This window comes from Antedon mediterranea, chromosome 3 (genome assembly GCF_964355755.1).
Source record: "Antedon mediterranea chromosome 3, ecAntMedi1.1, whole genome shotgun sequence".
Taxonomy (NCBI): domain Eukaryota; kingdom Metazoa; phylum Echinodermata; class Crinoidea; order Comatulida; family Antedonidae; genus Antedon; species Antedon mediterranea.
Window position 1 is genome coordinate 1,065,466 of NC_092672.1, and position 22,510 is coordinate 1,087,975.

The window sequence follows — 22,510 nt, forward strand, 5'->3', positions numbered from 1 at the left end:
TGGCAATGTGAGAGGGGTGCAAGTAAATTAAACTTTTTATTTTTTATTGTTTATACAAATACATGTAATAAAGGATAAGCGTACGTGTGAACAGGACCTTTATTTATACTCATTTGAGTTAGAAAATTACAAACATATAAAATATTTACAATAATATAAATAGTATTTACATAAATTTACATATAATTATTATGATTTTGCAAAACAGAAAGCACATGATATCAAGGTATGTTTTCTTAGAAAAAATCATCTTGAAAATATGAACAATTGGTTATCAAGAATTCAAGGTTTGCATGTAAAAATGGAAGAAACCGAATAAATAATGAGAGAAGGTTAAATGTAAATAAAAATATCTTGGTCCAATGAATTTAAACAAATGTCATCAAGCAGTGAACAGATTATGGCTAAATATAGTACTGCAGTATCATATATAGTACTGCAGTATCATATATAGTACTGCAGTATCATATTTATCTTTCCTCAGTACTCTCTTGACTAAATGGTTGATCCAACTTTGTATGTGTTCACCAGCTCCACCAGCTGGTGCTATATATTTATAGACAGCCTTAACAATATGTTGTCATCTGAATATGCAGCAGCTCTGTGAGATCCCAACACACCAACTATCTATTCTTGATTGCATCCTGGTTATCCTGGTATAACTGACCTAAATGAATTTTGTCCATGTCTTAAAAGGATTGCTGTGGTTGAGATCTTCAAACCATAAAACTACTCATAGCTGCTCCCAGTAGATACAAATATTCATTCTTGTTTGTACCATGGTATCAAGAATAAATGGCTCTGACACAAAACGTTTCTTCATTTTTATCAAATTCATCGTTGATAAAAATCAAAATCTCAGTGCTACCACCCTGGTGACTTGGTGAAAACCGTAACCCTAAGGTACAGGTTTCTCCACCTCCAAGCTGCAAAAACAAAACAATTTTTTTCAAACAAACAGTCAAAATCAACAACTATTCTCAAATTGTATATATTTATACACTCTTCTTTCTTAAACACTGTCTACACTTTCAAACATTATGTGACAAAAAATGTTCATATAGACATGATGTCATATCACTACCATAGGCACGTCACAGTTTTTTTGTTTAAACTAGTTTGATAGTGTAGACAGAGCTTCAGAAAGATTGACCTTACTTCAATTCTTGTTTCTCTAAACTGTAGAAGGTCATCTCTGTTGCATCGGATGTTGAACACCTTCTTTTGTGGGTAAGGATTTTTGTAGGTGATTCTCTGAAAAAAATTTGGAAAGCAGTTGAAATACGTTAGTAACATCTTGTTGGAGATCAATACTGAAAAAAAATGTCCCTACTACATTTCCTAAACAGTCCATACTACACCTCTATCAACCACTATTCCTACATATTCTGCCACATTACAGTACAAATAAAAGTTTGTGTATGTACCTTATTTGAGCCTTTCCCTCCTCCAATAGGCAATTGTAGTTCAAAAGCCTTTGTGATGATTGGTTGTCTGCATGATACGCATACCAACCATGAGCGAATCAGCTGATGGTACTCGTTGTCTAGCAACAGTAGTTAAGGTTAAATGCATAGTAGTACATAACATCAAATTAAAATAGGTCTATATTAATTAAGACATTGACAGATGAATTATTTCAGTAATCAAGCAAACTAAGTTTATAAATAAAGCTAAGATTATAAATGCAATTTTCAAGAGACAAAATAAGTTAATCAGAGATGGCAAGTTGTATACCCTTAGAATTATTGTTCATATTACCATTAGCATGAGCATTATCTGTGATATTTTCAAATGAAAAATTAGTGTTATTTTCAGACCATTAAAAGGATACCGACAACATTAACATACATAAACTTGCTGCCAACAGCCATAGGACGAACACCTACATGAATCTCATGTACTGAGTTGGCCAACAACATGAATGGCTCAACAGGAGCTATCTGCATCTCCAAAGTGTGGGAGGAGAAAGCCTGCACCAGCCGTGATGCTTGAGTGCCTCTGAGAATCAATGAAAATCTGCTGGTTTGCCCTTCTACTGAATTCACATCCACCCTCTGAAGTGAATGTATGTAGAACTGCCAGGTTTGTAGAGGTCGTGATAGATAAGGGGTACTGGTGAAAAACAAATTTACTACTATAATTCACAGAGTAAATAAATAAAGAAAATAACATATAACTCTTAAACAATTGATACTTACGAATATATTAAAACAAAGAACTTTTTTATCTCAGGTGAGCTTCCACAGGCTACTTTTAAAAAGACATCTTGAGGCTCCCCAGGTGACTGGAAAAATGTAAATGAAAAACATTACTAAACATGACACATGAAAACACACATGAATATAACATTAGTACAGTCATACTCATTTTATTGTGCTAAACATCATTAACTTACCACATTACGGGTACTGCAAATAACATTGTCATCACTACATTTAACATACAATTTCTCAAGCCCTGGTCCACTAACAGGCACACCTGTTGACAACAACGCATTATTGAAGATTAAAATAATTAAAAAAATTACAGACATGCTTTAAGCTCTGTCTATATTAGCAAACTAATTATTATTATGTGATGTGCCTATATATGACCATGAAGATGTCATAACACTTCCATATTTAAGCATATCACTACTATATTTGGGCACATCACACTTTTTTTTTTCAAACTAGTTTGATAGTGTGGACAGAGCGTTAGATTGGCAGATGATCGTATACCTGGTAAATTCTGGAATGGTGGCAGTCTAATGCTCTTTTTTAAGAAGGAATGTTCCGGATGATGAAATCGGAATGTTTGGTCCAAGACGTGAGGCTGAGGTTCTACTTGAAGACTTAAGACAGCGATGGATTTGTCGTCTTGTGTCTTGAAGTGCACTTTAAGTACTTTGGATTTTAGGGTCAGGTCTACTTTTTTTTCGTCGTATGGTGTTTGAATTTTAAATTGCGGTTTGATATCTTCATCTGGACCCTGAAATAGAAAAAACAAAAAATTACCTACACCCTCTAATAACATTAACTACACCTAATTCTAAAATTATCTCAACTCTAACAAAAAGCAAATTTTTAAACAACAAGGATACAATCTCCTCACAACACCAACTAGTTCGTCGAACATGTTGTTTCTTTTAACTGAAAAATCAGGACTTGCCTGTTCTCCACACAAACATCGTAAAACTAAATAAAATTGCAAAGAATCACACTTACCTGTGGATTAACTGAATGGTTAGCCTGAAAACTCTGGTACTTAAACGGCACATTCACTTTCTCCTTTGGTCTAAGAAATATCTGAATACCAGGAATATCCCCCTTCTTATCTTGAGTGTTAAACATGTTCTCTTCCATCGGGGTGTACGTCTCAAAAAGCTGCTTAAAGTGACGCCACTCTCGAGGCTCTGTTATCACACTAAATAATAATACCAAACATAGATATACAATTCAGTGGATTATTAAGTACCACTACAAGGAATTGACAATACACCTTCACAAGTTCAAATTCAAAATCAAACTTATATAGTGTACACCCTCGTTAAAAATAGATATGGTTGTAATTCATTGAATTATTAGGGAATTATTGGCAACAGTGAGTACACCTACCTAAGTTCTGTATCCTCAATTTGTATAGAGATTGTATGATCTACATTATATGGATTCTTAAGTACAAACTCAAAAAACTCAGCATGTCCAAATGACGGATGAACTGTGTGTTCCGTTGTAATCACCGATTGCAGCATGTTCAGAATATTCTCTTTCTTTGTTCGATCTCTGCAAAAAGAAAATTTCAGATGAGTATAACATACTATATAACACCTAAGTAAATTCCTGTCATTTGATTGGACGATTGTGGGTCACATGGCGTGCAAGAGTACGCGCTATTAAATACATAACCGGCAACTTTAGTATTAAAGTTAACTTTCTCATTCAAAACACAAGATATCAATCAGTTAAAAATACTAAACATCGCAGGTATAAAATGTGTTTGTTGGTGTACATAACAAACTTTATCACAAAATTAAAACTTCAAAAAGACATCTGATTTCCGTAAAGCTCTGTCTACATTATTAACTAGTTTAACAAAAAAAGTGTGATGTGCCTAAATACGGTAGTGATATGACATCATCATGTCCATATATGGTCACAAAGTTTGATAGTGTAGACAGAGCTTAACATAAAAATACCAGTAGTAACCAACCTGTACAGCTCAATGGTTCTCAGGTCACGATTCCTCTGAATTCTCTCTTCTTTTTTAAGCTAAAATATTGAAAATAGAATAAAAAGAATTAACCTAAAGTGACAATTACATTCACAAATGTACTTTTGCCATTATTAATTTGTTTTTTTATTAAGGGTGAGCAAACGCTGACAACCAAGGAGCCTAAAAAGTACAAAATTCACAAAATAAAAACAAACCACAAATTTTAATTAAAATTCAAAATTAAAATAAGTCCAAATCTTTAAAATAATGTTTTCTTCTGGTTTTATTAAATATATGAATAACAGGTCGAAACTTTGCACACATACATATATATTACTGATACAAAAAGAATTACATTTAAGTTCAAATCTGTTCATATATTTACACTGTAAATATATGAATCAAAATATTTAAATGGTGACAATAAAAAATAAAAATTAAAAATATTACCAGAACCGATTTTGAAGTTCCATTTGATGCATTATCAAGTTGCCGCAACGCTTTCATTCGTGCTAACTTGCGTTGCTTCACAGCATCACTCTCACGGTTTGATTCCTGAACAGCTTTATCCTGTCGTGAGAAAAGGGCCGAGGCCAGCTCGCGGTCCTTTTCTGTCATGTGAGATGCACGATAGCTCCGCTTCTGCTGTAAGCTAGCTAATCCTTGGCCTACAAAATAGATAAATTCAGACAATCACAATTCATTTATTAGAGTAGAAAGTTGCAGTGTGTGTTGTCCACACCTGTGTACAATTCAGCCCAGTAGGCTGCAGGTTATTCCACATATTACCATAACCCTGATGGAATGGTGTCTTATTTTGTATGTTACTAATAATATAAAAGCAAGCTGAATTCAAAACTTGATGAATACTTTTAAATTCAAATATTTTTATAGCTGGGTCAAAGTTCAAGCAGGACGTGCATAAAATGCAAGTTTCAAATATTGTAATAATAAGACAATTGAGAAAGCCTATGAAATAAGAATTAGAACTGATAAAGCGCATTATATCCATAGAGCACTATCAAGTAGTACACACACAAAAATGTTACAATTGTGAAAAGCCTACAATGTACACAACAAGTAAATAACACAATAAGTATAATAACATCTGATTAAGTATTTATAATAACGAAAGACCTTACATAATAAAACCACAACAATTTAAACATCAACAAAATAAATAAAAATGAACAGATATTTATGAAATTGATAACTAGTGTTTGCACCATACAAAGCACAAACCTGCTATAGTTTTGGACATCTTAAATTCCTTAACCTCTTCTGGAAAATAATATTCATAATTTTGTTTTACACAAACTCACACTTTCACAAGAATTTAATATGATAATCGTCAATCAATGTTCAATTTCCAAAAATAGTTGGCGGAGGCCTAGTGGAACTATGTTGACACTATCGGACAACAATGGACCTTAAAGGGAAATGAAAGTTGTTGTATATGTAACCTCTAGTTCTCTAGATGTAAATGGTATAAAACACGGTATAAATGTAAAATTCATTAAATATTATTATGGTTTGGAAAACCAGTCAAAACCTCAAATCAAGGTTAAATTAGTGTCAATTATGCTTGGTTCTCCCTAGCGACGCAACACAAGGATGCAACGCAATCTAAGTGACTTGACCAATCACAAGCGATTGATCGAACTGTCACTTATCAATTTGTTGCGTTGCGTCTCTAGTGGAAAGCACCAAGCTTCAGAGTACACTTACCTGATTGTCTAATTCCAGCATTGAGACTTCCTCCGAGGAAAGCTCCACTGCCATCTTCTTGAACTATCACCTTGCTTTCTTTCAACGTGTGATTTGTCAATTTTTGCCTCTTGGTGTCTGGCATGTGGCCAACATTTGCTAGTCTCAGGTGCAGACGTCCTTTGAGGATTGTTTGAACTCCTATGGCACGAACACTACCTCCTCTTGTCTGTGGAAAGAAAAATGAATACATATTTCTCTGGTCTACCATTCATTTCTTCTCTAAAGCTCTGTCTACACTATCAAAATAGTTTGATAAAAAAAATGTGATGTGCCCAAATATGGTAGTGAAATCCTCAAATATGGTAGTGATATGACATCATCATTTTTTGTCACATAAAGTTTGAGAGAAGGCTTAAGAAACTTAAAATAAACTAAGCATTAATACTTACAAGGTCACCTGTCATTGGTGGAGAATCGTCGCTGTATTCTGTTGTAATGATGTCAACCTCGTGACTAACCTGTACAGATTCACGACCACACCGAAGAAGATGCTGCAACAAGATTAACAAAATAATCCAAATTATGACACAAGTCGCTAGAACAAATGTCCTATTGTAATTTTAGGTGGCTATGATCATTATGCACACGTAAACAAGATATTTCTCACAAGTCAATACATAAATTTCATTTGGTATTCAGTTAGAAAGGAGAATTGTAAATGTAAATGGTGATTCTGCTTTTAGCCTGAACTTAGCAACAGTTAAGAATTGTAGTGGAGCTGTAGCTTGGTGGTTATCCCAAGGTCCAGGGTTCAATCCTCACTTAAGCCTGAGATTTGTTTATAAGCACAATCAATTATAATACAGTTTATCCATCCTGTAATTGGCAAGTTAATGCTCGCTGTTAGATGCCTATGAAATAAAAAAAAAAAAAATCTGACCTTCAAATCTATTGCACATGACCCAATTAGCAGCAGTGAGTCTCCATCCCAGACGTCTATGTGTAAAGTTTGCTGGTACAGATACTTGAAGAATAGACTCCCTTCCCCAGACTTCAGGTAAGAAGGGTCTACATTGTATTTAATCTGGAAATAATAATATTACTACTGATGTAACATACAGAAGAGAGTCCATACAAGCCTCCTGTTGATAGGCCTGGGTGTATACTGGCATGACCATAGTGTTAAAAATGTTAATCCTCGATCGTTCTGGTAAAATTGTCTCTTGCATAAGGGTGCCACTGTAAGTTGTCTACCAATACAAAATTTAATTCTAAACATTTTATTTGGGTATATTTTCTGTAAAATAATAAAAATACAAAATGAAAATATCAAAATAATTAAGACTGACTATCCATCCAGGTTTGTTGTCCACAGTGTTCTTGTTGCCTGATATTCTCTGTAGTACACAAGGCAAGGCTTGCGGATCAGCTGATAACTTGCCTTCCACATCGCCAAGTTGTAATCTAAAAAACAAAACATTACATTTGCCTCGATAAAGTTTTCCAAAATCTATATTTATTAACCATACAGTGAAAAATATATGGTCATTATTATAACATGCTTAAGTAGCAGTACTCACCTAGCTGTTGTAACTTGGGGATACCTGTAGAATTGGAATGTAAAGAACACAGTTTTTGGTGTGTTACTCTGTGTCACTTGCGGGAACTGTAACACTCTACATAAAAAAAATGTGTTCTTTCAATAAATGATTATTAAAGTTGAAATAAAAATAAGTAAACCAACAATTTTGAATGTGTATGTAATATTAATAAAACACAGCAGTGGTACCACGATAGCATGGAACAAACTTCACATCCAATATAAACAATATTGAATTCAAAAACTGTTATCACCATTTTTACATCTCAGTACCGATTTTTAATCAACTTACTTCATTTTGTATTATATTTTGTGCTTGTTCCGTACTGGTGTGTGTTTATGACAAACATCATTTCCAATTTTTATTTTTATAAAATATATTGAACAATAAAGGTTTTTGAATGAAACACAGCAGTGCTATACAATAGAAACATAAACCTCACAGAAAATCTTCTGATTGGTCAAAGGTCATAGGTTAAATTCTTATTAAAATCAATAACATGATTGTTTGTTAAAATAACTAGAGACATTTAATGAATAGGCAAACTGCCTTAAAATGTAACATGTTTTGAAAAACTCTTCTCATCATCAAAACAGAAAACAAAGCCTAGAATAACATGATTGTTTGTTAAAACATATAGTTCCATGGTTAAAATAACTATAGTGAGGCATTTAATGAGGCAAACTGCCTTAAAATGTGACATGTTTCTAGAAACTCTTCTCATCATCAAAACAGAAAATAATGCCTAGAGTACTTATATACCAATAGTACAGGTTGTATGTAAATGAGGATTGTTTGTTATAATCCAAAAAAAATTTCCAAACATTTACTATTGTTTTATAAATCATACTGTCAAGTTATAGAAACATTTACTATTGTTTTATAAATCATACTGTCAAGTTATAGAAACATTTACTATTGTTTATAAATCATACTGTCAAGTTATAGAAACATTTACTATTGTTTTATAAATCATACTGTCAAGTTATAGAAACATTTGCTATTGTTTTATAAATCATACTGTCAAGTTATAGAAACATTTACTATTGTTTTATAAATCATACTGTCAAGTTATAGAAACATTTACTATTGTTTTATAAATCATACTGTCAAGTTATAGAAACATTTACTATTGTTTTATAAATCATACTGTCAAGTTATAGAAACATTTACTATTGTTTTATAAATCATACTGTCAAGTTATAGAAACATTTGCTATTGTTTTATAAATCATACTGTCAAGTTATAGAAACATTTGCTATTGTTTTATGTATTACACATACAAAAATAAGATTTAGTACCTTGCAAAAGCTAATAACTGAATTATAATTTCATTGCATTGTAACTGGTCAGCATTCTCTTTGGCTGGATTGAATGTCACATGATCTAATGGGTCAACAACCTCTGGAGGTTGCCCATGGCGATCCTTGATGTCTGGGAACCCTGCAGCATAAAGTCTGGCGTACGCTGCACGACTTAGTCCAGGACCGCTATGGGAAACAACAATATACTGATTAAAATGACACAGAAAATGAATACTGATAATGACAATAATCAATGATTATAATAGCAATGAAAATGTTTACTGATGAGAATGAAGCAAAATAGAGTGATATATCGGTACAGTAATACCAATGATTAGTGACCTACTAAGAAAAATGATTTTGATAAAAGGACAAAGAATTAGATAACAAATAGAAACAATTTCAATAATTTTTATTGAAATTTCAAGGACAATGTTTTTGATGGAGAAAAGTAGAATAATCAGAGAGAACAAAAAGAAGGAAAAAAATTAGTAAACAGAGTTTGCTTACCTCTTTTGGTTTGGTCCCATTGGCATGATAGGAGCATGTACTGGAGTGAAGGGTAGCTCCTCAAGCAAATTAGTAAACAGAGTTTGCTTACCTCTTTTGGTTTGGTCCCATTGGCATGATAGGAGCATGTACTGGAGTGAAGGGTAGCTCCTCAAGCAAATTAGTAAACAGAGTTTGCTTACCTCTTTTGGTTCGGTCCCATTGGCATGATAGGAGCATGCACTGGAGTGAAGGGCAGCTCCTCAAGCAAATTAGTAAACAGAGTTTGCTTACCTCTTTTGGTTTGGTCCCATTGGCATGATAGGAGCATGTACTGGAGTGAAGGGTAGCTCCTCAAGCAAATTAGTAAACAGAGTTTGCTTACCTCTTTTGGTTTGGACCCATGGGCATGATAGGAGCATGCACTGGAGTGAAGGGTAGCTCCTCAAGCAAATTAGTAAACAGAGTTTGCTTACCTCTTTTGGTTTGGTCCCATGGGCATGGTAGGAGCATGCACTGGAGTGAAGGGTAGCTCCTCAAGCAAATTAGTAAACAGAGTTTGCTTACCTCTTTTGGTTTGGTCCCATTGGCATGATAGGAGCATGCACTGGAGTGAAGGGTAGCTCCTCAAGCAAATTAGTAAACAGAGTTTGCTTACCTCTTTTGGTTTGGTCCCATGGGCATGATAGGAGCATGCACTGGAGTGAAGGGTAGCTCCTCAAGCAAATTAGTAAACAGAGTTTGCTTACCTCTTTTGGTTTGGTCCCATTGGCATGATAGGAGCATGCACTGGAGTGAAGGGTAGCTCCTCAAGCAAATTAGTAAACAGAGTTTGCTTACCTCTTTTGGTTTGGTCCCATTGGCATGATAGGAGCATGCACTGGAGTGAAGGGTAGCTCCTCAAGCAAATTAGTAAACAGAGTTTGCTTACCTCTTTTGGTTTGGTCCCATTGGCATGATAGGAGCATGTACTGGAGTGAAGGGTAGCTCCTCAAGCAAATTAGTAAACAGAGTTTGCTTACCTCTTTTGGTTCGGTCCCATTGGCATGATAGGAGCATGCACTGGAGTGAAGGGTAGCTCCTCAAGCAAATTAGTAAACAGAGTTTGCTTACCTCTTTTGGTTTGGTCCCATTGGCATGATAGGAGCATGTACTGGAGTGAAGGGTAGCTCCTCAAGCAAATTAGTAAACAGAGTTTGCTTACCTCTTTTGGTTCGGTCCCATTGGCATGATAGGAGCATGCACTGGAGTGAAGGGTAGCTCCTCAAGCAAATTAGTAAACAGAGTTTGCTTACCTCTTTTGGTTTGGTCCCATTGGCATGATAGGAGCATGTACTGGAGTGAAGGGTAGCTCCTCAAGCAAATTAGTAAACAGAGTTTGCTTACCTCTTTTGGTTCGGTCCCATTGGCATGATAGGAGCATGCACTGGAGTGAAGGGTAGCTCCTCAAGCAAATTAGTAAACAGAGTTTGCTTACCTCTTTTGGTTTGGTCCCATTGGCATGATAGGAGCATGCACTGGAGTGAAGGGTAGCTCCTCAAGCTGTTCAGCATTCTCAGGTAGTACTGTACTTGCCTAATAAATCAATAAAATAAAATTCTTATATTTATTGATAGGCCTACCCTTTAGATTCAGACATAACATTCAACAATATATGTTTTACCATAGAACCCAACTTACTTATTTTTCAAGAAGTAAAGCATAACTTTTGTCAGCTTGTGTTGGTGAATGCATATTATATTTAAGGTAACCAGTACATGGGATTAATTAATTATAAGTATACAGTTATGAAACTGAGATGCATGACTGACTACCCAATTGGCAGGGCCTTGTTTGTGGTATAAAGAATGCAAGTATGACAAATTCATGTGTTTCTGTAAAATGGATGTTTTATCTAAACTCACTCAAATGCAGGACAGTTGGCAACTATAAATATATTTTTGATATTATTTTATTCGCATCTAACGGCAAGAAACTAGCCAATTACAGGATGGATAAAGTATTTTATAATTTATTGTGCTCATTTGAGGCTTGGGAAGTGGAGTTGAAAGAGTTACGGAGTAATTGTAAGAATACTACCTCAAGGTGGCGTATTTCCATTGGGTGCTTAGGCTGGTACGGATTAGGTTGAATGCTAGGATACGACTGCTGGTAAGGCTGTGGAGAGCTGCCTAGTCCTGCAGGCATAGTGGGCACAGTAGGAGGGCCTTGGCCCATCTGGGCTGTTTGGTAGGCTAGTTGTTGTTGTTGGTAATAAGCTTGACTGCCTGAAGTACTGTTACTTCTAAAAAGACCACAAAAACAAATTAATTAATGCTACATTCAAAAATATTACAGGATTTGCAATTTTTACAAATCTGATTGCCAGAATCTTGGACAAGTATGATGACCACTTTAAAGCTCTATCTAGTTTGATAAAAATCTAGTTTGATAAAAAAGTGTGATGTGCCTAAATATGGTAGAGTAATATGCCCAAATACGGTAGTGATATGACATAATCACATCCATACTGTATATAGACACAACATATTTTTTTATCACATAAAGTTTGATAGTGTAGACAAAGCTTAAGACAATCTTTTCCAACAAGCTTATTCATTTTATCTAACAATTTTGCTATTTCCTGTTTCACTTTTACAAATTGAGAACCTGCTTTAATTGTTCTAAATAAATAATACAAAATTCACTTAGCAGCCGAGTCTGGGTTGAGAGGATCTTTATTTATTTTGATTTAACCTCATTTATAGAGGGTGACCCTAAACAGTGTATGCTGACAATCAAGGGTCTCTCCTGATGAGAGATGATAAGTATCTGTGTGTGACAGAGTCTGTGTATATACTAGTACTCGACTTAAAAGATGTACTAGACTCTTTTTACAGTGCACATAGGAATTTACAGATAGGCCCCACATATGATAGAAGATAGTCTGGGCTCCAGACGGAGTTTTGTAAAAATATAAATATTTTTGCACATATGGCGTTTCATACGTGTATTACTTGAGTTTGGATACTTTCAGACAAAAATCGCGGTCGAAATGAAAACAAATAAATTTTTTAAAAAAGACAATAAATACAGACTTGGGGCAAGTCTAGATAGAAGAATGACAGCATTAAATGTACCTATAGGTCCTTGGTGTAGGCGATCCTTGTCTTGGCAAAGGGGGTCGTGATAAAATCCCTGGTTGCAACTCGCCTACTACCGATCCGTCAGTTGTTGTTTGTGAACGTAACGATTGCAGAGATGGATACTGCCCTCTATGATCTGATCTTACTGACTGTGGCGGAAAGATTTCATATGATGTATATTTAATTTTAGATTTTAGTAAAAAACATCAATTTTAGTTAGAGAATTAAACAAGCTGGTGTTAAAACAATAAAAAACATTTATTATTACATCAAATAAAATATTTTTTAAATGTTAACATTTTGCGTTTTTATCATTAAAGTTTACTTTGTAAATATAAATTTTTGAATTGAAATGAAATACAATGAATTAAAAAGGTTAATAATAGAGACATAACTGATAGTAAAATAGTTGAAAATAGTCAAATGTTAGAAAACCAATGCCTAGACAAAATGTGTGATTAGTGGTTTTAGTATTAACTTTCATTCACCTTTGACCTTTATTTAAAATATACATAATCAACTTTTAACAGTTGTTTATTATGAGAAAAACCTAAAGTTTCGTTCTCACTAGCACATAACACAAGGATGTAACGCAACGTAAGTGAGTTGACCAATCACAAGCAATGGATTATTTGAACAGTTGCATTTCATTGGTCAACTCGCTTTTCATTAGTCAGCTCGCTTTTATCTATGTCCTTGCGTTCCGTCTTTAGTGGGAATCAAGCTTAAAGGAAACATGAATTGAGAACAAAATAAAGACAAAACAAAACTTAAAATCACAATGAACAATATATATGAACAATGCACTACAAACAGAATGCAGAATAATGGGACTATACAGTACCTCTGGATCCAACTACGCCAACCAAAATGAAATGCAAAAAGAAGGAAAGAAAATAAAATAAATCTACTAATAGCAAAGGGAATTGAGTCAATCTCTATAGTTAGAAAGAAAAAATTAACATTTTTATAAATTAATTTTTTATCAAGGCACACAGTTTTATTTTGCTTAGATGAATAAAGGATGAATTTTGAAGTGTAAAATATTTACTCTTCAATGATTGCTTAATTACAATACTATTTTCTTACCAAATGACCTTTGACCTGCTGGTCAGATAACAGAGACATGGGTGATGTAGGTCTTGACCCAGCAAGAGTCTAGAAATCAAACAATAAAGTACAGAAGAAAATGCAAAATAAAAAAAAATAATATTAAAGCATCTATTCTTGTAAGCAGTAGAACACTGTAGAATAATAAAAGTGATAAAAATAAAATACGAAGCTTCAATTCTGTTAACTCTCCGATAACTGGACACCATCGAGCCTGGCTCAAATTTAAAGAGTGAGAAATACTTTATACCTTCAAGAAAGTCTCTGGTATTTGGGAAAGAGTTTTCATGTGTATGGCATTCAGGAGGGGAATTTTAGGGTATCTGATTTTTTGGAATGTTTCCATATTTCTGGATGTCCAGTTTTTGGAGCTGGAAATAACACAAAACTGTACTATAAACCACCCAAAAAAGCTACTAAACACTCTAGGACACTATCATTTAATACAGATAGTGTATAATAATCATTACAGATAGTGTATATCGTTTAATCACCATACCATACTACAATACTAGTAGTAATTGAAGTTACACCTCTACCACCAACAGTGAACCAACATTGAGTGCAAGTGTATTACTTATCACCCTCTATTACAGAACATTATCAAGTGTATTACTTATCACCCTCTATTACAGAACATTATCAAGTGTATTACTTATCACCCTCTATTACAGAACATTATCAAGTGTATTACTTATCACCCTCTATTACAGAACATTATCAAGTGTATTACTTATCACCCTCTATTACAGAACATTATCAAGTGTATTACTTATCACCCTCTATTACAGAACATTATCAAGTGTATTACTTATCACCCTCTATTACAGAACATTATCAAGTGTATTTTAAGTAAAAATATATAAATAATACTTAAATATGATGAATACCTTTAACTTGAAGAAAAACTGAATTTGGCCTCCAGCTTTTGGGGAATCTGCCACATCTAAGTCAGGAGGCTTAAACATAAGCATGTTGTCTGGGTTAAGTATGGGACCACCTTGAAGTTGAAGTATGACACCAGCTTGGTTCTCTAAGTACACCGGCGACCATGACGCCCATCGTACACATACCTTCATTGTCTGGTTGCGAGTGAAGCTAGCTGAAAGCTATGAAATATATAGACATAATTGTGAAAGAGTCAAACATAATGCTAAGAGCCAAATGGGCTGAACAAAAAAGAATTTTAAAAAAGGCAGTAAAAGCGTTCTATATTTCTACTCCTATTTATTATCAATGGGCTTAAACTAAGGTTGTTTAGAGCGTAATAAAATATTAAGAGGGGTATCAATATAAAAAGACATTTTTTCACTAGAGTATAAAATAATAAAATATTATAACCAAGATGGTCTTATAAGTCTAACCTTTTTATTATCTTGAGCACCAGCCATTGGTATATTAAGTATGTACTCTAAGACAAATACAATGGAATACAATGGGTCTTGTACTAGATCTTGTAGTTGTACTTTGTTCTTCATTACTAATGTAGCACCAAGACTCTCTCTGGCAACAAATTAATACAAATATTATTACAATCCAGAAAATGATTTTAACCGTTTGGCATCATTGATTGGGGAGTTGTTGAGCATAGTTCATTTGTTAACACAGTATTTAAAGTTTTCTCAAATAAAGTTAAAATAGTGTAAAATTTAAATTTTAAGCAATAAAACATATAAACTGAGAAATTATTTAATTGCCAACAAACATAAAAGGTTTCCAATTTCAGATTTTTGTCACCTGTTGTTACTTTAAAGTTATTTCTTGGTCTATATAATTTCTATTTTCAATGTTATCAAAACAGATCAACTGGTTGAAACACACCACTAATTATAAAGCTCTGTCTACACTATTAAAACTAGTTTGACAAAAAAAGTGTGATATGCCCAAATATGGTAGTGATATGCTTAAATATGGTAGTGATATCACATCATTATGTCCATATATGGCACATCACATTTTTTCGTCACATATAGAAAGCAATAAAACAATCCCAGAATACACCACTACCTTGACCCAGCAGAAGACGGTCTGCCCTTGCTTTTCCTCATACTAGACCTACTCCCTCTGCTGCTGAATGCGTCTGTGTCAAGTAACACAACGTGTGGTTTGTTAACATAACCCCAACCGTTGTGAATGCCAATTTGTAGACGTCGTTCAGAGATTGACACTGTGCCAGAATCTGCCTTCAAATCATCCTAAGACAAGAAATCATCAACAAACTATTATAAATAACATAATGATATCCTTATTAGGCCTAATACATATTTTAACAGTAAAGAACCTAAGTCTACTTATACAGGTCAAGTCAAATTATAATATAATTATTCTACTTTAACAGTTCATATATCTGTTCCTTTTGTTCAATGTGTGGAAAATAAATAAATGAAACAAACAAACAAACAGTATCTACAGTTTTAGTTAAAATTGTACTTTTTTTAATTGTATACTAGTTGGAACTTACTCTGGCAATTCTGTCAGTGTTGAGCAATTTACAAAGTTCATCTTCAAATCTGTCCAATGTTGGGTATAGGTTTATCTGCAACCTATCTAAAGTTGCAGGAATCTTTTTTAGTGGCCTTGGTTTTCGGAAATTGTCAGCACCTGAAAGAATAAAATAAATAAATTTTTAAACATTCAAAGGTACTGATTGTGTGTTGTTTAGGTAATTAAAATGCATACTACTGTACTAATAGGCATGTACTGCCAGTACGAGTACTACTGTACTGTACTAATAGGCATGTACTGCCAGTACGAGTACTACTGTACTGTACTAATAGGCATGTACTGCCAGTACGAGTACTACTGTACTGTACTAATAGGCATGTACTGCCAGTACGAGTACTACTGTACTGTACTAATAGGCATGTACTGCCAGTACGAGTACTACTGTACTGTACTAATAGGCATGTACTGCCAGTACGAGTACTACTGTACTGTACTAATAGGCATGTACTGCCAGTACGAGTACTACTGTACTGTACTAATAGGCATGTACTGCCAGTACGAGTACTACTGTACTGTACTAATAGGCATGTACTGCCAGTACGAGTACTACTGTACTGTACTAATAGGCATGTACTGCCAGTACGAGTACTACTGTACTGTACTAATAGGCATGTACTGCCAGTACGAGTAGCAACATATGATGTTATCCTTTGTAAAATTCAATTGGAATAGAGTATTGAATCTTCATAGGTACGACATGCTAGCATTAACATTAAAGAGGGCTTAATATGCTAGCCTTCCAATTCCAGAGGTATTTTAATATGCTAGCTATCCAAATCCATGGGTTTCATACCTATTTCAGGATCTGCTATGGCAACCCCTGGTACCACATCAGTGGCACCCACTATGACATTTTCTGGTAGGAGGTGCATAATCTTCTCCAAATAGCGATGTGACTTAATGGTGTAGGTCATGTGACAATCGGATATCAATACCGTGTTGGGGTCATCTAAAAGAAATATTGTACATGTTTAGTATACTATACACCACACCTTATACTGTATTAATTCAATTTAATTTAAAACAAAATGCAAAGTACAGCGAAATTATTTCACTATTATCCTTAAACATGACAAACCTGTTCACATAACAATACATACAATACATGCAAATATATACAGTATACACAATATACATAGAAAAAAATCAACAAACATAAAAAAAAAAGTTTGAAACAAGAGTTTGGGAGTGGAATTTTTCTTTTATGATAACAAATTTGACAAGATTTGAACTCAAGACCCTGGGATTGGTGCATACTGTAAGCCTCTTAACACCAAACTAAATATGTTGCTGGATTGGTAGTAATGATCTCATGCCTCACCTTCTATGTCACCATTTACAAAGAGTAGAGCTCTTGGTGTGCCGTGCATCAGATCAACTTTTTGACTCACAGCTGGCTTCCCATCCGATGAGTCTACAATATCTTCTGTGTATGTAATATAAAAAACTAATTTATTTAGAGGAACATTCAAAACTTTTAATTACATTTATAAACGCACATTTTTGGAAGTGAAATAATTTTCTTTTTAAGTAAAGTAAAATTTTATAAGCATCATTTTAATAAAGACAAATTTTAAAAGACAACTTTTCTAATTTCACTTGAAAAGTAAACTCAACTTTTGAAATTAAAAAATTAAAATTATTTATTTATTTATTTATTCAATTTCTGCCATATACATAACAAAGAAGACAAAACAATTATAAAAGGAGGCACGGAAAGACCAAACAGGTGCTAAACACCTATGCTAGTTGGTCAACCCAGAACAGAGAAAAATAAATAAATTATGTGGCATTCTAGCATCTTGTATATAACTGTATTTATTGCTTAAATAGAAGACTCATATACCTTGTTCAAATGGCTTCAGTAATCCCCACCCACAGCTTATCTGTTGAGCCTCTCCATTCTTTGGATACATCGTTCCAACGACCTCAATAACGAGTACTATATTTGGGTCAGTCAAAGACGTATGGAAGTAAACAGGCTGCAATACAATAGTAGTTGTTATAATTTAATTTCTATTATATTTTTAATAACTTTTTTGCATTAAGAGCATTTTCTCATCTCCTTCCTTCCCTTTAAGTGTTGCCATATTAAATTTCTTTTGAATTTGTTTAATTAATTAACTTTTGGAGCTGCAGGCATTCTTTATTTTTTATGTTACATTAACAGATGAAAGATGGAGGACATACAATAAAATGGAAAGACAATGAAAAAAAAACCTAAATTAGTAACAATTTCTAAATTCAAACAATATTAAAATTAATGTTTAAATTATTAGAAATAATATAATAATATTTATTTGGTCAACAATGAAAAACAACCAGATTCTGCACTCACGCCATAAAAGAAAATACAACATTATAGATAGATTTAGATGTAGAACACATTTAATAAAAACACAACTACATTTGTCTTATCATATATTATAATATAGTTTTTGGATTGCCTGCCTTTGCTAGCCTTATAACACATTTAATAAAAGTACAACTACATTTGTCTTACCATATTATAATGTAGTTTTGGATTGGCTGCCTTTGCTAGCCTTATAACACATTTAATAAAAGTACAACTACATTTGTCTTATCATATATTATAATATAGTTTTTGGATTGCCTGCCTTATAATACATTTAATAAAGTACAACTACATTTGTCTTACCATATTATAATGTAGTTTTGGATTGGCTGCCTTTGCTAGCCTTATAACACATTTAATAAAAGTACAACTACATTTGTCTTACCATATTATAATGTAGTTTTGGATTGCCTGCCTTATAACACATTTAATAAAAACACAACTACATTTGTCTTACCATATTATAATGTAGTTTTGGATTGCCAGTACTTGCCCCTTTACAAGCCTTCTTTGGTCCTTTCCATGTTCTTCCAAAAAATCTTTTAAAGGTGACATCAAAGAGACTGAGTCGTATTTCATATTCTGGCTTCTTACCAGTTCCTTCCTGCAAGATTCAAAGTTAATAGGCGGATTGGAATAAGTGGCTTAACGCATATGACAAACGCCCCTGGTTTAGTACTGCCACCATGGTACTCCACCATGGTACTCCTCCATGGTACTGCCACCATGGTACTCCTCCATGGTACTGCTAAGGGGCCCTCTAACTAACGCTGGGTAGTTGCATTGAGGCTGCTTAAGTTCTGGCCCCCCTATGTTTAGCCAGTGAGTGCTCATAGCTGTTATGCCACTGATATAATATAGTACTGTGTAAGTTGAGAAGGCAATGACGGTGACAGTGTAGCTTAAAGTATTGTCTCATGATAATTTTTTTGGTTTTTTTTGCTGAATATGCCATTTTAATGTCACATAATAATTATCCACTTCGACCAAAAATTGGATCGAAAAAAAAAATGTATTTACCTGAATAAACTGTAATTTAAAGCAAAAAATTTTCAAATTGGCTGCCAGCCAATGGGTTTTGGTGAAATTTAACCATTTATTTTGTGATTTTATAAGTGAGAACATTATTTTTTTTTTTTTTATACTACGCAAGTGATTAACTTTATTAAAACTACAAAATAACATTATTCAAAGTCCGATTTAATTAATCTTCATTTTTCATGTTTTTCGGGGACAATACATCTTTAATACAAAGCCATGTCTGGAGCTACAGTAGGTATTGCACCTGCCATTTATGCGAGATGATAGGAGTAAAAAGGGAAATTGTGGATTTGATGCACTAAAATACTTGTTGGTGGTCTAACTGAACTTTAACACAGAGACCCCATTTAGAATTGGGGTGGCCAAGGGCCCAAACATAAGTGTAAATGGGGTCTTAGTGGGGTCAAAGGTTAGGTTTACATTACTACTAAGTGCATTAGCACAAAAAAGAGAACAAGAAAATAGATTAAAACATAACTGATTATGATGTACAGATTGTAATGTTTAACATTAATGTATAAATGTCCTATCTAATCAATGTTAGCCTTTCTTATCATAAAAAGCTGTAATTAATCAAATATCTAAAGATCATTCACCTAGTATGTTAGTATGTTAATGTGTACCCAGACTTTAGACCTCTTTCTAACGTTTTTTAAACTTACTGTTATTGTATTTTCAAATATTAGTTTGATTAATACTGGTAATGTTATGGCAATCTAGTTTTAACTTCTCTTGGCAATGGGCGTGGCCTCGTATTTTTACTGATAGATACAGTAAATAATTTTTGGGGAAGATCCAGGGGTGGGGGGATGTTGGAATACAGTAGCGCTTGGGTCGCAGTAGCGCTTGGGTCGCAGTAGCGCTTGGGTCGCATGCTCCCCCAAAAATTACATTACAAAACTACTTTTTGATATCTACTTTTGACAGATTATTATTAAAATATTATTATGTTATTGTTAGTTGGATCCGTCCCTGAGCTCTAAAGCTCTGTCCACATTATCAAACTTTATGTGACAAAAAATGTGGTGTACACATATATGGACACGATGATGTCATATCACTACCATATTTGACCATATATCAATACCATATTTGGGTACATCACACTACAGTATACACACCACATCAAGAAAACTGCCTTTTAAGTTATATAAATCCTGAAGAACTACAATAAATGCCACCCAGTTCTCCTTCCTGCTATTCACATAATCATATGTTAGAATCTTTGACAATGTCAAGCGGTCATGTAATTGCTTTACTTCATCCGCTGATTGGCGGACAGTTCTGACAACGGGAGGAGCTGATTGGTTGGCAGGTCTAGTGACGGAATGATGGCTTAAGCTTGACTGTTCTTCTACAGGGTAAATAACTGTTGTAGTGATGGGACTAGATGCGTTATTATATTCATCGTCAAAGGTGACCATTTGGCGCGACTGCCTACCGCTATGTATGGGATCATTAAAAGGATTATTAGAATAATTTCCAGATGTAGAATTACGGTAACCAAAATAATCTGGTGATGCGGCATGATGGGAAAATTCTTGTGTTGGACTTTGGCTTCGCTCATCACGATTTCTACTTGTTTGTTCATTCTTCCGATGTGATTGCGACTTTTTTCCAGTTTTCAATGATGTATGTTTTGAAATAACAATGTCTGGAATGACTGGCAAACCATTCCGTAGACTGGAAACTGATTGCTGCATATCCATTAATCCTAGGGGCACCTTAGAATATAAACCCCCAGGGGCACCTTAGGATATAAATCTCCACAGGCACCTTAGGATATAAATCCACAGGGACACCTTAGGGTATAAATCCCCAGGGACACCTTAGGGTATAAATCCCCAGGGGCAACTTAGAATATAAATCTTTTTCTCCGGTACCAATGATTGCGATTTTTCTGCGCGTGTTCTTCAATTGAGATCAAATTCAAGATGAGAAGCCCAAAAACTTTTGAGCATTAGTAAAAGTTTCTATTTGAAGTATATTGGTAATATGTTTCTCATATAAATGAACATTTTTCATGAAAACTGGCTTATTATAAGCCAGTTGTGACCACTTTTTCACAGAGGCCTTTGACAACCCAGTGGCTTAAACAGAGATTGTTTCCTTTTTGCGAAAACTAAACCGTTTTATTTGTTGTGGCTACATCCATTGTCAACTTCTTTAATTACTATAATACTGTATTAACTATCCCCTTTGTTCGCTGGTCTTAATATATTGATTGGTTCTGAGAGCTCTTTTCTGTAACAGCAGCATTCAATAAAAGATGAAAGTATCAAATCACTAGCGTATCCTTTGAAGTGTCAATTATCAAATAAACATTCAACATTTCATAATTCAGTTTCTTCTAAACACGAGGAAAAAAATATCTTATTGTATGTTAAAAATACAGTAAACTTTTCAAAAACGTTCCTTCTACTTATTTCTAAGCCTACATGTAGGAGGCTAGACTGAATATTTAGAGTAGCACCTGATTTATTGCTGTTATCTGCTGAGTCCACAGTCTAAAACCAATAAAGAAATTGATGAAAAATGAAATCTACTTTAGATTATGATTCTTTAGAAATGCAGCCTGAAAGCTGTAGTAAAACATTCTGTAAATTCCATAGAGTCCTCAATCTAATCAATTTCACAAAAACTTGAAAGGAAACCACAAAAAAACAGCTATTCAATGCGTAATGAAATTATTACGATCAATACACAATTAAAAGTGTACCATATTCAGTAGCGTGTTACACATTATTTTTATTATTAATACTGAAATATGATGACATTTTCTGCCATTATCATTATCTTCTCGTTAAGATAATGCCTTTCATAAAATATGTTGCTTTAAGATCTATTTTCTTTGTGGAAATTTGTTAAGACAACAATCTTAAAGTTAAAGATGTAGAGTCTGATGTTTAAAGCACATATGTATAGTAGAACAGCATCATTGAGATTTTTTCAGATGTTAATCAGGGCCGGCCGTAGCCACCAGTACGGTTAGTAAGGTCTCAACTTTTTCACAGCGTGTTGCGAAAACTGCACCACTTTATTTCTTGTGACTACATCACTGTCAATCACTTA

The 22,510-nt window shown here is 34.0% G+C and overlaps 1 protein-coding gene across 1 annotated transcript; it reads right to left on the reverse strand.

Moving 5' to 3' along the window:
* Positions 1 to 103: 103 nt before the first annotated feature.
* On the reverse strand, positions 104 to 21,439 carry LOC140044427 (nephrocystin-4-like). Its single transcript, XM_072088927.1, has 30 exons — positions 20,560 to 21,439; positions 18,855 to 19,001; positions 17,888 to 18,023; positions 17,363 to 17,467; positions 16,835 to 16,990; positions 15,998 to 16,137; positions 15,544 to 15,731; positions 14,901 to 15,039; positions 14,427 to 14,645; positions 13,516 to 13,584; positions 12,421 to 12,575; positions 11,381 to 11,585; positions 10,779 to 10,876; positions 8,810 to 8,998; positions 7,488 to 7,583; positions 7,257 to 7,371; positions 6,848 to 6,991; positions 6,357 to 6,458; positions 5,926 to 6,133; positions 4,648 to 4,865; positions 4,195 to 4,253; positions 3,600 to 3,767; positions 3,210 to 3,408; positions 2,724 to 2,973; positions 2,399 to 2,481; positions 2,202 to 2,287; positions 1,835 to 2,115; positions 1,428 to 1,546; positions 1,159 to 1,254; positions 104 to 926 (listed from the first exon to the last, which is right to left on the reverse strand). Exons 1-30 carry the CDS (start codon positions 21,145 to 21,147, stop codon positions 786 to 788), a joined length of 4,899 nt encoding a protein of 1,632 aa, XP_071945028.1. The 5' UTR covers positions 21,148 to 21,439; the 3' UTR covers positions 104 to 785.
* Between the last annotated feature and the right edge of the window lie 1,071 nt (positions 21,440 to 22,510).

What these genes read in the sequence shown, in the direction of transcription:
- LOC140044427 (XM_072088927.1), bottom strand. Translation starts at nt 21,147, where the DNA reads ATGGATATGCAGCAATCAGTTTCCAGTCTACGGAATGGTTTGCCAGTC. An exon ending in CAGTTATTAGCTTTTGCAAG is followed by an intron (nt 7,584 to 8,809) that starts GTACTAAATCTT and finishes TTTTTTATGTAG; the next exon opens with AGTGTTACAGTTCCCGCAAG. An exon ending in TTTGCAGTACCCGTAATGTG is followed by an intron (nt 2,288 to 2,398) that starts GTAAGTTAATGA and finishes ACATTTTTCCAG; the next exon opens with TCACCTGGGGAGCCTCAAGA.